The 14,923-nt window shown below is 28.6% G+C and overlaps 1 protein-coding gene across 8 annotated transcripts; it reads left to right on the top strand.

Moving 5' to 3' along the window:
* Nucleotides 1-2,443: 2,443 nt before the first annotated feature.
* Nucleotides 2,444-8,450, top strand: LOC110603640 (protein EMSY-LIKE 3). Of its 8 annotated transcripts, none has more exons than XM_021741449.2 (11): nucleotides 2,444-3,025; nucleotides 3,327-3,446; nucleotides 4,826-5,031; nucleotides 5,120-5,229; nucleotides 5,335-5,569; nucleotides 5,693-5,878; nucleotides 5,958-6,026; nucleotides 7,077-7,334; nucleotides 7,404-7,472; nucleotides 7,544-7,607; nucleotides 8,031-8,450. In XM_021741449.2, exons 2-11 carry the CDS (start codon nucleotides 3,419-3,421, stop codon nucleotides 8,201-8,203), a joined length of 1,398 nt encoding a protein of 465 aa, XP_021597141.1. In that variant the 5' UTR covers nucleotides 2,444-3,025; nucleotides 3,327-3,418; the 3' UTR covers nucleotides 8,204-8,450. The 8 variants fall into 8 exon arrangements, with proteins under 8 accessions (XP_021597141.1, XP_043807830.1, XP_043807829.1 ...); XM_021741447.2 differs by having other exon boundaries at nucleotides 2,446-2,844; nucleotides 5,684-5,878; XM_021741450.2 differs by having other exon boundaries at nucleotides 2,446-3,025; nucleotides 8,034-8,450.
* Nucleotides 8,451-14,923: the final 6,473 nt, after the last annotated feature.

Genomic DNA, 14,923 nt, shown 5'->3' with positions numbered 1-14,923 from the left:
CCATTGTTGATAGCTAGAGATAGTGGTTCTCAGCAAGGATCAGTGGCACCTTAGAATCTAAAGTATGGTATGACACCATCACAGGGTGTACCTACAGCACAAGCTGGGCCTAGTACAAGCAAAGCCAGTGGAGCTACTTCATCTTCTCAGTCTAGACCAATGATGCAACCTGGTAGACCTCGCACATAGGCCAGAGTTTTTGCTATGACACAGGAGGAGGCACAAGCATCTCCAAAGGTGGTGACTGGTATGTTAAATATTTTTGATAAAGATGCACACATTCTTATAGATCCTGGTTCCACTCACTCTTTCATATCTCAATCATTCTCTGTGCATGCTGTAAATAAATTATTTTAAAAAATTATATCACTTAAAATTGATGTATAAATAAATTAAATTATTAAATAATTAAATTTTATTTTATTTTAATTTTAAAAAATATTATTTACATTTAAGTGTAATATCATTCTACTTTATATTATATGTATATTATTTTATTTTTTATATCACGTAACAATTTATTTATTTAATAAAATATATATTTAATAATATTTAGAAACCCACGGGTTTAGATTGGTGATAAGTGTATATGAGTAAATCTGAATAGTTTTGTTCTACACTTCTAATCCCAATTTCTATTTTAAAAAAATGATGATATATTTATTTATTTATATTTTATTTTTTAAAAAATAAAAATTAAATTAATCGTTTATAATTTAAATTTAATTAAAATCAAAATCTTAATGGCTTTAAAATCATATCGACACCTTAGACCGTTTTAAATTGAACCTCCTGTTCCAAACCAGAATAGGTTTGATATCAACCTCATTCACACTAAATCACTAACTCAATCTCACGTTGCAGATCCTGGAAGTTCCAGAATCATCTGTCCTCTTCTTCCTACCTGAATGTCTCAACACTGAATTAACAAATCCATCTTGCTTGTGTGTGTTTGTGGGTTGAACAAATTGATGTTAGGCTTGCTTGTGTGCTTTCTCCCATGTTTATCATACTAATGACTTCCTCTTTCTCTACCTCAACTAAAAAAATTTTCAATTTGAAAATTAGGGATTTTGTGAGCTTCTCTTTAATTTGACAAAAACGAAACTTGATTTTTAATTAATTTATCTTTAATTAAAATAATTAATATATATTAAGTTATTTTTTTATGTAATTATATAAATTCTAAACGTATTATAAGTTCCACTTAAAAATAATAAAAAATTCTATTATATATATCACGTCAACTATTAATACGCGTTTTTTCATTAGAAATTTAAATTTAAAAGGAATCGCACAAAGTTTTCAATTTTAATTTATTATGCTAAAAATTATTAAATAATAAAATAAGAAGAAAAAAGAACTTTTAAAATATAATTTTATTGCAATAGAGAGATAATTTAAGTTAATTAATAATATTTATTATACCATTCCGTCGATTCGTTTTAAAATTGAATTGAATCAAATAAAATAAAAATAAAAATAAAAATTTTAGTATTTATAAAAATTAAACTGAATTGATTTTAGTAAAAAATTAAATCAAATCGAATTGATATAATTTAATTTATTCGATTTAATTTGATCGATTTAAATTTTTAATAAATTTTTTATTTTTTATACTTTATTTTTAACATTTTAAAATTTAATTGAAATATTTTAATTTTAATATAATCTAATATTATTGAAAATAATATATTATTATCAGTTCGATTTAATTTTTTTAATTTTTTTCAAAATCAAAACTAAAATGAATCGAAATAACCAAAATTTTTGAAATTAAAAATCGAATCGAATCGAATCAAAATGAATAAAAAATCAAATCAAAATTTTAAATTAATTTGATTCAGTCAATTTTTTTAATTTGAACCAAATAACATTCATCAATAATTAATATTATAAAATTAATAAAATATAAAGGATGATTTTTAATATAAATTCAAATTAATATTAAAACAATTTATTTTTTAAATAAAAATTTTAGTTACTAAAAATTAATAGTAAAAAATTAACATTAAAATTTATTACCAAAAATTAATAAAATTAACTGCAATTTTTTTTTTTTTGTTGTTAATTGATGTTATTAAATCTCATTGAAAATATTGTTTTTTCAGCTGAAGCTGTTTTTCCCTTAATAATGAATTTCTATAATAAAAATTAATTAAAGAAAATTTAAGTATTAATTTTTTTAGCCAATTTAGATTTAATAGGATTTTTTTGAAATAATAATCATAATATTGTTTAAAAAAATAATTACCATTATATTATTTTCTAATCATTATATATTAATTATAAAAATAAATTATATAATTATTAAGTTATTTTTGCATGTCAACGACGCCCCTCTTCTTCTTACAGAGCATCTAACGGCATCGTTTCCCAATGGCAGCCGCGGAACTCAAAATCAACTATTAACTAACAAAAATAAAACAAAAAGCGCGACGATAAGCCTTTCAAGTCCGCGTTCCCTCTGTCATAGAACCCGCACTCATCTTTGTCCTTGCTCAATCAAATCTTTTTTTTTTTTTTTTCTGAATTTACGCTCAAATTTCTTCTTCAGTCCTCAAATTTCCGTCAAAATTACTTCCTGGATCTTTCAAAGCGGCAGCTACCCCTCTTAATTCGATGTACTCAACGTACATCTTCAAAATTGGTGTGGAGGGCTCAAAATTCCAAGTTTGAAGCATCGTATTGTTCGTTTTTTGCTGCTTTGAAGATTATATTTTCGCTTGGATAGCAGAGGATTGGCTGTAAATTTATCGGGTTTTGAATGCTGCGGACTGCTCAAAGTTCGACTCTTTCTGATGCGTGTTTCTGACCTTCGAATTCGCTAATTTGGACCAAGTGGTATCTCTTCACGCTACAAATTCGAACGATTTTAGCCAAAATTTTTGTAGTTTTTTGACTGCCGCGAGGTGCTGGCAGTTCTTTCTTTTTTTTTTTTAAAAAAAAAAGTGATTTCAGGGGTTACTGAGTATTTTAGGGTTTGGAAAAGTTTCGATGGACTTTCAGACCGTGGATAGTCGTGGTGAGTTTATGATGGATTTTTTTTTCTGTGTTTGAGTTTGGTGGTTTCGGAAGATTTTAGGAGCTTTATTTTGGGAATTAGGCTTTTAATTTGTTGAATTTATTTTTATTTTGGCTTTACTAGGGCTGGTGTTCTTCTAGTAATTCGTAAGATATGTGGAACTGAGCTTGTGATCGTGCGTCGTGAATTTTATAGTTTTGTGGAGTTTCCAGGAGCTTAGTTGCTTGCAGTAGGGCAAGATTTATCATTTAAGTTCAAATGGGAAATTCATTATCGATTACTTGTTTTTATTTCTTTTCAGGTTTTTGTTACGCGGGTTTTTGAAGATTATCCCCCTTTTTTATGTTTGCCGAGTTCATTTCTAGTGGTTGCAAGAGTTTTTGAAGAGTTGCAATGGACTATGGGCTTTCTGATAGTAGTGGTGAGTTAATTAAGGTTTTGATTTTTATAATTTAACTTGCTCATGTATTTTATGACCTTTGATGGATTATAGTTCACTGTTGATATAAGGTCCAAAGTAGAAGGCACTACGTATAGGATGTTTAAGCTCCTAAACTAGATTATTAGTTCAATATTGTAAATGATGCGTGAGATTCTGAGATCAATGTCTAGTTTTTCTTGGTGATAATGAGAAAGTTTGGAGCTTCTATCTCTGTGGTAAAAAGTTGGTTTAAGAAAACTCTATGGATTGCTCTTGGGGGTCATATTTTGATGGTTCAATACATTAATCTGTGAGATGGCATGTCCTAGCACATTCTTCTATGTGCTTATACCAGATGAACCTTTTTCTTGACCCAGGATGTCTCGGTTTTGTAATCACAATATTGTACTGCTTTTGCATGATGCTGTTGTGACTGAAGTTGCCGTATAAATGAGCTGAGTCAAGTGGCTAGTGAGGCAGTTAGTTGGCAGTCATTAGTTTGCTTATTAAGTCAAACAGGCCATCTGGAATTCTGTATCACGAGTATAAATACAAGATACAATGCAAGTGTCCAGATATATTATTAACGAATAACCAATCATATTTTCTTTCTACTATTTGCTCTTTTCTTCTCAACTCTTTTCTGTTCTCTTCCTTTCTTCTGGCTCCTCCTAGTTTCCCTTCTTCTCTTTTCTGATACTCACTCCTATCCTTGAATGTTGATAATGGTGGTATGAAGTTGGGTTCATGAGCCAATAACCTTACAATTTGCCTGTATCTGGGATTTAGTTCAAGCATTAAACAATAGGACTTGGTCAAACTAATTTTTGGTTTCAAATCTTACCATCCAATGTGAAAGGATAAGGTTTTTTTTTCATCGGAGGAGTCTCATATTGAAAACCACTAAATAAGAAATATGAAGAGCAGCATTATAAACTTTTTTTTTAGTGGAAGTAGTGCAACCTGGGAGCTATTATATATTATTGTTGATAGAGTCGTGCTATTGTTGAAAGGGAATAAGCAGTACAATACAACCTGGAAGCCATTACATTAGCTAGAGCTTTATTGTATTTGAAAATGACAATGCTGATATTGCCATTTTATTGTTGGCACTAATCGTTATAATTTCATTATTTAAAATTGAAAAGGATTAAGCAGTACAACCTGGAATCTATTAAATAAACTAGAGCTTTAATGTATTGACAATGTTTATATACTCATTAAACTTGAGGTTTATTTACTTCAGTTTTACATAATTTCTTTATTTATATATATGTGCATGTGTGTGCATCTTGTTTGCCTTTGCAGGGGGGGTTGTTATCTTCATTTATTATGCAGTGAAAGTTTAACATGCTGCATTCTTATCATTTTAATGATAGGTACTGATGATGATCTTCCACCATCTCATCGAAATAGATTCCAGAGTGGGGTACGACCTGCTGGGAATGGAAGATCTACAGCAGTTGGTTCTTCTTCATTACCAAGGGTTCATAGTGATATGGAAACTCAAATACACAACATTGAGCAGGAAGCGTACACTTCTGTCCTACGGGCATTTAAAGCACAATCTGATGCCATCACATGGGTACCTTATTGCATGTTTCTATTATATTGTACCTTCCATATTTACATATTAAACAAATTTGAATGTGCTTTGTATCTTTGTTTTCCAGGAAAAGGAGAGTTTAATTACAGAACTCAGGAAAGAGTTAAGGGTATCAGATGAGGAGCACAGGGAGCTCTTATCCAGGGTTAATGCTGATGACATGATCCGCAGAATAAGGTCTAATTATTTCATGGCATGTTCAGCTGAGCAGCTTTTTCCAAAGACATAATTTATGGTAAGTATTGTTCTTTAATGGGAAAGTGTAATATATTATGATGCTAGGGAATGGAGAAAGACAAACGGGCTTCAACCTGGCATGCTGAGCACAGCCCAGCCTGCTCATGATCCCACACCTAGTCCTACTGTTTCAGCATCCCGCAAGAAACCGAAAGCATCACAATCGGTCGCTTCATTGTCCATAGGTGCACCTTCTCCTGCTTTGCCATCTGCGCAACCATCTTCATCAGCCCTGAGACGGGGACCTCCACCAGGGCCTAGAAGCAAGAAACCCAAATCAGTAAGTTAAATAATTTTGCAGTGCCAAGAAAATGATTATTTTATTTATGTTTTGTTATTTATTATTACCTTCAGATTTTAATGCAACATATTCTCTACTGCACCTTCAATGAAGTCCATGCAGTACACTTCTACAGGTTTGACTGGAAGAGCACAAGCTGCTATTCGGAGTTCTTCAGGTGCATTTGCCCCAAATGAACCTGCAGAAGCTACCAGTTATGATCCATTGATTGGAAGGAAAGTCTGGACTCGGTGGCCCGAAGATAACCAATATTATCAGGCTGTTATAACCGACTACAATCCAGTTGAGGTGCTTTTTATTTGATATTGAGTACACAGTTTCGCATGGTTGTTGGGCATCTCTTGATTTTTCTGTTTGCATATGACAGGGGAGGCATGCCTTGGTTTATGATATTAATACAGTGGATGAAACATGGGAATGGGTTAATCTGAAAGAGGTAAAATTCGTTTCATGTTCCTATGGACTAATAACTTTAAATTACATGGTTCCCTTTACTTACACATGGAGTAAGCGTGCAACATAATTGATTTCATTTTATCTGTGATTAACCTTCTACTAGTTAGCATAATATTGACACATCTATTGCAAAAGTTAGATCTAAATATCCATTGAAATGAAATTTCATTGTTTTTTCTTCATTTTATATATTAAAACTTTTTCTTCTTTTTTTTTTTTGGTGGGGGGGGTGGGGGGTGGGTTGAGTTGAGGAAGGAGCGTGCTCTGGTTCTTTATATTATTGACACATTAAATTTCTTGTTGAATGTTCAGCTTTGATATGATGGATGTTTTGGGGGATTTACATTATGATATGTCAACATAATTTTGGGGTTTTGATAAATAATTACTGAATTCCAGCATCTTCAAGGTAAATCCATATATCTTAAGTTTGCTTGGTTTGTAAGCGCTTCATTGTCTATACCTGCGGACAAATTGGATTAGGACATTTTTAAGTATCATATGATTTATTTCCTGTTGGTGCTTTTTATGGGACATATTTTAGAATGCTCTGCTTCCTCTGACGACTCCTTTCATGTCTTTTTCTCTCATACATGCATGCACCAAACACCCCACCTTCCTATTCAGTATAGGGGTTGCTAGTTTGTAGGAGAACAGATAACAGTTCATATTCTTATGATCCTCTGTCTCTTATGCAATTACCCATCTATTTTCTTCCCTTTTGGATTTACAACTCATCTCCTAAATGTCTCCTCATAGCAACATTCTACTTTGTATTTATTTTACAATTGAATCAATTTGAAAAAGACCTAAAGTTAGGGATTTATCAATAGGTAATGTTGCTCCAATACATAACCAAAGGGCTACCGCAGTACCAATCCATTTCTGCGTGAATTGATTTTTGGTAAAGGTTTTGCCATATTTTTTCATCTCATAAATATAAGTAAGAGTTTTAGATTTATGGATATATCCATTTCATGTCAAAATAGATCTTTTTTTTTCATATTTATATGTATATTTTAATTGGCAGATATCTCCTGAAGATATTAGGTGGGAGGGTGAGAACCCGGGAATTTTTCATAGAGGTAGTCGGTCTGGTCCTGGTCCTGGTCCTGGTCGTGGGAATAAGAAAGCTATGGCTCGTGGTGGGGCACTTGCTGGTGCAGGAAGAGGTAGAGGGACTATGAAGGGACCGTCTAGAAAAGATATTCCATTATCACAAAATGGTATTGGAAAAAAGGCTTTAGGGGATATTGAGATACTTCACACAGATACTCTAATCAAGGAGGTAAGATGGTAGCTAGAGCACTCCTTCAAACTGAATAGAACACTTCTCTAATTTCATGATTCTGTACAGGTGGAAAAAGTTTTTGGCACTAACCATCCAGATCCAATGGAAATTGAGAAAGCAAAGAAAGTGCTTAAAGTAAGAAACGAGTATCTTGTATAGGCCTGTAGTGTTAACAATGCAGGATTCTTAAGCTCTCTTTGATGCAGGAACATGAACAAGCACTAGTTGATGCAATTGCAAAGCTTGAAGATGCATCTGATGGTGAAAGCGGTAATAACTAATTGCACATAAACATGTTTCTATTATAGTGTCCAGCAAAGACACTCTATAACTATTGTATCATCTAATTGTAGTTTTTGGATATTTGGATTTAAACTGTAATAGTTGTGTACAATTCTGTCACTTTGGTAGTATTTTTTCAATTCAGTGCAAGAAATGGGTTCAAATGTTTATCTGGAAGTTCCCCTAATCCCTAAGTTGCTTTTATTTTATCTTGTCAATATTTTCCCATGTTAAGCATCAGTGAGATGGAATGAAAATATAATACTAATCTTGCTACCCTCTTGGGCTTATTATGCTATAGATTTTCCCTTTTTAATGGATTTATTCACTGGAAAGCAGCAATGGATTAATTTTATTGATTGTGAAATCAATACAATCTGTTCTGTTCTTTCTTTTTTTTTTGGTAAAAAGCAGATGGAGAGCATCCATTTTCCCATGGACAATCAATGGACCAAGATCGAGTATGGAGAAAGCGGCCGTATGATGAGATGGGTGGTGAAGGTAGAGTATCAGATAGCAACAAAATGGCAAGAGGTGGTAGAGTTGGATCAGTTGAACATCAAGATGATGGCGATGATATATAGTGTCGTAGTCTTATTGCTGATATAATGACCCTTTTTGTATGGTAGGACTAATTTAATGACCAGCCCAGCGTATGTAGTCCCTGGCTTATAGTCTTCTGGTTAGGTAGGAGTTTGGCTCCGTTGTAATTTTGATTTCATTAGATGTTGGAAATTACTAGTGTAAATTATGTTGGCTCGGTGAATATCATTTCTCTGTAAAAATCCCTTTAAAATTGGTCATCTATGCAAGAAGTTACAAGATTACAAATGGGTTTTGTTTAGACTTTCTTTTTCTTAAATGTGAAAATGGCAGCCAAAATGTTGACGGGTTTGATGTGCAAGATCACAATTTCATGGCTAGTTAAAAGCTGAAAGTGAAGGCGGCAGCCAGGAGCTAGTCTAGTAGCCACTGGTGTCTGCTGGTTAATGTTTTGAGGAAATGGATTTCTGTTCTTTCCTTCATTTTTATATTTATGTTTTATATAACATTATTATAAGGTTAGAAACCATAGGCTTTATTGAAATTTGAATCTCAAATAGAAAATGCTATTTAAACATTTTAATTGATTTTTTTTTTCAATTTTACTTTCTAATTTAAACTATTTAATTAGGTATTCCAATAAAAAAAAAAAACTTAATTTTCTATTTAAATTAGTCGGATTGATGGTGGGTGAAATCGGTGGAAGAGCTTTATTACGCTCTTTAATGGATACTCCATGACTATTTGTTATATACTCAAGGTTTTTTCTATTTTACTTTCTAACTTTTAAAATTTCGGTTATTTCGGTTCGGTTCAGTTTTAATAAAAAAATTAAAAAAATTAAACCGAACCAATTAATGATAATAATATGTTATTTTTAATAACATAGAGAAATTAAATTATATTAAAATTAAAATATTTTAATTAAATTTTAAAAAATTGAAAATAAAGTGTAAAAAATAAAAAATTTAATAAAAATCGAAATCGATCAAACCAAACCGAATCAGACCGGTTCGGTTCGATCGGTTCGGTTCGATTTTCTTAAATATTAAAATTTTGATTTTCAGTTTATTCAGTTCGGTTTGATTTTAAACCGAACCGACCGAATGCTCAGCCCTAAATTGTTGGTGGATTTCTACGATCTCGATTTGGGCTGAGTGCATGGGTGCCTTTTGTTGGGTTTTTTTTTTTTGGTTGAGTTTGGATTGTTTGCTTTGTTTGTTGATTTTGTTGTATTTATATTTTTTTTTTTGTTGAGTCTTAAAAAAATGCGTTGGTATTGCATTGTTAAAAAAAAATTATTTTATAAAAAAAATTTAAACGTTTATAATAATTTATATTTATATTCAACTATATTTATATTCAACTATTTAAATTTTAAATAATAAATCATAATTATAGCAAAGAGAATTTAATTAAATTTATATAAATTAACATTAAATTACAATATAGTCTAAAGTTATATTTAATAATAAAATTATTTTTAAATATATATTTTTATTATAACAATATTATTTTTTATTAATTTTATTATTCACTTTTTATTTCCATTTTTATATAATAACGCATATATTAATAAAAATTTAAAATATATAAAAAAATAAAACTCCACAATTTAAAATATGTAATTTCATTTTATTTAAAATATTATTAATAAAAAGTAAAATTTTTTAAATATAAAAAATATACACATAATTTATAATATTAAATATAAATATTTTATATAATAAAAATTTATTTGTAATAAAAATTTATTTAATATAATATATTTAATATTACATAAAGTAAATATAAAATATATTTAATTTTAGAGTTAATAGTAAAAAATTTATATTTTTTATTTTGTTACAATTATACTTCATATTTTTTACTAATTAAAATTTGATATTTTAAAAGTGATATTTGTGTAATTGAAAAGCTAATGAAATTGTCACATCACTTGATACGTCAAATGCCACGTCAATAAAATTTAAAATTAATTAAAAAAAATTCTATACTTTATTTTTATTATAATTTTATCTTATATTTTTAATTTTTTATCAATTAAACTTTATTTTTTTAATATTTAACCAAATTCACTCTATCATTCCATATGGAGACTTATAAAATTTATTCCTTTTCATTATTAAATATATTTAAAAATTACTATTATTATTATTATTATTTTTAATTTTTATCAATAATTTTATAATAATAATAATTTATTTTAATCTTATTTTGACTAAAATTATTATCAACAAATTTTTTTTTAAATCTGTCTAATATACTTACTATTTAATATTACTTTTAAAACTATCGTTTAAAAAAATAATCTTATTAAATATATTATGAAATATTAAAAAATAATTTGAAATAATATTTAACATGATTCAGTTTGAAAATATTAAAAATAAGAAAATATTTTTTAAGATATTTTTTTAATTATTATTTTAACTCTCAAATATAATATTAATTTATTACTTTTTTAAATTATACTAATATTTAAAATGAATTTTAAAAAATTAATAATATATAGATTAAATATTTGACTTTTTAGTTTGACTTGGTTAAATATTTAAAAGAATATATAATTTATCTGAAATTTTACATTTAATTTCTATTCATCCCTCTTCTAAAAAAATATTAATAAAATAAATAATTATAAAAAAATTTTATACTTTTAATATTATTATATTATATTCTAAAATTTTAAATTATTATCAATTTTATTCTAAAATTTAGGGTTACGATACGTGATAATTTTATTAGTTTTTAATAGCATAAATAATAATTAAGTTAGATTTTAATTGAAAAAAAAGTATAGAGTGTAATTATAATAAAATTAAAAGTAGAGACTTTTTTTACTATTAACTTTTAATTTTAATATAAAATTTAAATTAAAAAAATATATTTTATCAATAATATAAAATTTTAAAAATTATATTATAATTTATTAACTTTTTTAAATTTAATTTAGTATAATTGTGATAAATTAAAAATATTTAAATTTATTATCTAAAATTTAAAACATTAAATATAAATATAAATGATTATACACATGGATTTTTTTATTTAACACTTTTAAAAAGTAAATAAAAAATTATTGTAAAATAATTTTAATGTATTTTTCAAATCAATAACAAACTACTAATAATTTTTTTCATAATACATCCTTTACTTAAATATAATGGAACTTTAATTATTAATTGTTTGAAATGAAATTTATATAATCCGCCAGTGGCGATGTAAAAATTTTATGTAGAGTCATTTTAAAATATTTATTAGATAAAAAAATTTTAATTAAAAAAAAATTATTAATTAAATAAATTTTAAAGACTATATTATAATTCACCATTAACTTTTCTAAATTAAATTAAACTTTCACATTTACGATCATAACTTATTGAATAAAAAGTGTAAATCAACATATTATTTTATTGGATAAACTATAATTTAGTCCCTCTAGTTTAGTGAAATACAACCTTTCGTCCATCTATTTTAAAAAACCTTCAATTTAATCTTTCACATTTTAAAAAACTGCAAAATAGTCCATACCGTCAAATTTTCAGTTAACCTTCCATTTATTTTAATAAAAATGATTAAACTACCCTTTTCTCCTCGTCTTTCTCCTTCTTTTCCCGATCCTCTTCTTCCTTTTCTCTTCATCTTCCTCCTCCTCCTCCTCCTCCTCTTCATTTTTTCCTCCTCCTCCTCCTCCTTCTCCTTCTTTTCCCGATCCTTTCTCATCCTCCTCCTCCTCCTCTTTCTTCTGTGTTGGGATAAAGTGAATACTGTTTGGTTGAGTTTTTTTACTTAAAGGGTAGTTTAGTCATTTTCATTAAAATAAATGGAAAGTTAACTGAAAATTTGACGGTAAGGACTATTTTGCAATTTTTTTAATGCGAAGGATTAAATTGAAGGTTTTTTAAAACAGAGAGACGAAAAGTTGTATTTCACTAAACTAGAGGGACTAAATTGCAGTTTACCCTATTTTATTAATTAAATAAAACCTTATAATAATTATATTGTAGTTTATTATTAATTTTTTAAATTTAATTTAATTTTTACGTTTATAATTAATCAAAAATATTTTATTTTATCATAAAAAATTTAAAATTTTATTTATAAACATAAATTAATATAAATATTAAATTTTTTCGTCCAACATGAATTATATATTCTTAAAAAAATCAAATAATTTCAAATTTCATTCTAAATTAAGAAACGATTGATGACTACATTTTAAATAAAAAATGATAATATTTGTGTTTTTATATTGATAAATTTATTATGCGAGCTTTTAATTTTTTTACTTGCTTCATTTTGATATTAGAAAAACTTCAAAAAATTAGAAACTATATATCCAAATTGTTTTTTATTAGCTCATTAAATTTATGTAAAATATCATAATAATTAAATAAGATAATGCACCAAAAATGGTATTTTCTTATTAATTTTAGAAAAAAATATAAGGATTAAAGTGAAATTTGTAGCTCTGTGAAATTTATATAATAAAATATCTACTTTTATAGAAGTGCTATAAAAGAAAAAACTTAAGCTGTAATTTATGATGAATTGTGAATTTTAGGGGGACTGAATTGTAATAAGTCAGGGACTTTATTATTACCTACAAAAGATAATAAGACTGAATTATAAATATTAAAAATCAGTGGCTTAATATAATTTACATTTTTTAAAAGATTACTAAGGCCTAACTTTTTTGAAATTTTAGAGAGGCCCTATATTTTTTTAAAAATTTTAAAACAATTTTTATTTTTTTAAAGTTCAAAATAGACCCTAATCTTTTTAAATATGCCAGGAGCCCCCTCAGCAAAAGAGAAGTTATGTTCTTTCGCCAACTTAGCATTTTATATGAGTGAAGTACTAATGAGGACACGTATTAAACTAATTATACTTAGAGTAAAATTATTCTATCCGAGGGAGCTTTTCTCTCTATTGTCGCTCTTTCTTTTTGAGGTAAGAGGCCTCATTTGTGCCGGTCTTTGCGGCTGTCTCTGCCTTTCCCGAGCGGGTGGCTTCTCCCCCTTATGCGGATGTGGGTTGTCTCCCTCCTCATCTAGGTGAGAGTGTACATAATTTCTTGATTTTGTATTTTCTTGGCGAGCGGCCATTACTGTGAGGGAGTTTTACTTTATGGTTTATCTAGTGTTGCTTGTTTACTCTGATTTGTTTACTCTGATTTTCTTTGGTTTTGCAGGTGATGACTCAGATCTATATTCTTCAAGGTTGAATTCGGTGGAAGGAAATGATGGTCTAGTGAAATAGAATCTCGGATGCATCTCCCTTCCATTGCTTGTTTGTGGTGATAATCTGATGGCTCTTTCTTGGCTATGGAGATGATGATCTGACTCGATTGTGGAAGATTGGTCTTCCCTTTCTTAGGTGTCCAGTTCGTCGTCTTCAACTGATCTGGCCACATGAATGAGCTTAGATTGTTGAATCTCTGTTTTTCTTCCATCTCAAGTTTTCTTGACCCTTGTAAACCTTGGTCAGTGTATACTCTCTGTTCTTCATTTGGTTTTTAGACCCTTTCGACTTACTTAGGAGTAGTAATTGCCTCTATTTGGTTTCCGTTGGTCATGGTGGTCAGTGATTAAAGGAGAAGAGCGGCATGACTGAAGTTGTGTTGACCAGGTTTAGAGTTGCATAATTCGAGTTTGGATCTTTAGGACTTGAGGTTACTTGATAATCCGAACCACTCTAAGCTCCACAAGCTGAGGTTAACACCTAACATTGCATGCCACAATTGCCTAATTGATAAAAAATGTTAGTTTCGTTCCTACATAATTGATAAAGAATATTAGTTCCATTCCTTTCAGAATCTTAACCACACACTAGAGTCTCTTCGCCATTAAGTTCCGATTCCAGCTAGGATCATGGTAAATATTAAACTCTAATACTTAGAATCATGACTATTTTAATTCTAGTTCTTGACCAATCCAGATTTACAATAGAAATATCCTTTCGTTTTAATTTTATCTGTACTACCAAGAAATTTATTTGTCAAGAACAATTAGAATATCATAACATTATGCCCTGTTTACTCAAGAGAGTGAATCATTTCTTGAATAAACACCTATTATCTCGCTGTATGTCTAATATAAGCCGACGCACACAAATATATCCATATATTGTAAATGATATTAAACTTGACTATCTAAACTTAAAATAACCGAATTATTTTTTAAGTTTAGAGACTATATGTACTAGTATCGATAAATAACCGATTATTAACAAGAATAAAATTCAATGTACTTGTTATCTAAACACCACAATGTTTGATCTATTTATCCTATAAATATACATTGAATTTCACTTTAAGAAATTGAATTTTTAGCAATTATATTTTAATGAAGGATGTTAAAATTGATTGCAATTTAATAATTTAAGGGACCAAATTAAGTTCCAATCACAAAATTATATATATATTTTTTACTAAAGATAAAATTTAGCTTCCCTATTAATTAAAAAATCCATCGGTATTGCTCAAAAACACCCGCTGCATAAATTGTGATTGGTGCCCTCCTTTTATTAAAAATAATGATTATCTGCTGCCTCTAGTTTAATTAGTATATTAAAAAAAAAAAAAATGGAGAAAGCGAAAACCTAGGATTGACAATTGGGTTTTCTTAGTATCTAACTAAATTCGACAGGCGACAACGACAATTGATAATCCGACAGGCGATAGGCAATTTGCCAGACGGCATGTCTCGCTTGGTAGAGATTTCTATGCCCGACGAGACTTCTCCCGTGGCAAAGAT

Source organism: Manihot esculenta, chromosome 16, assembly GCF_001659605.2.
Source record: "Manihot esculenta cultivar AM560-2 chromosome 16, M.esculenta_v8, whole genome shotgun sequence".
NCBI classification, from domain to species: Eukaryota; Viridiplantae; Streptophyta; class Magnoliopsida; order Malpighiales; family Euphorbiaceae; genus Manihot; species Manihot esculenta.
Note: the sequence above shows the minus strand (reverse complement) of the source record. Positions and strands in the feature narration are given on the sequence as shown.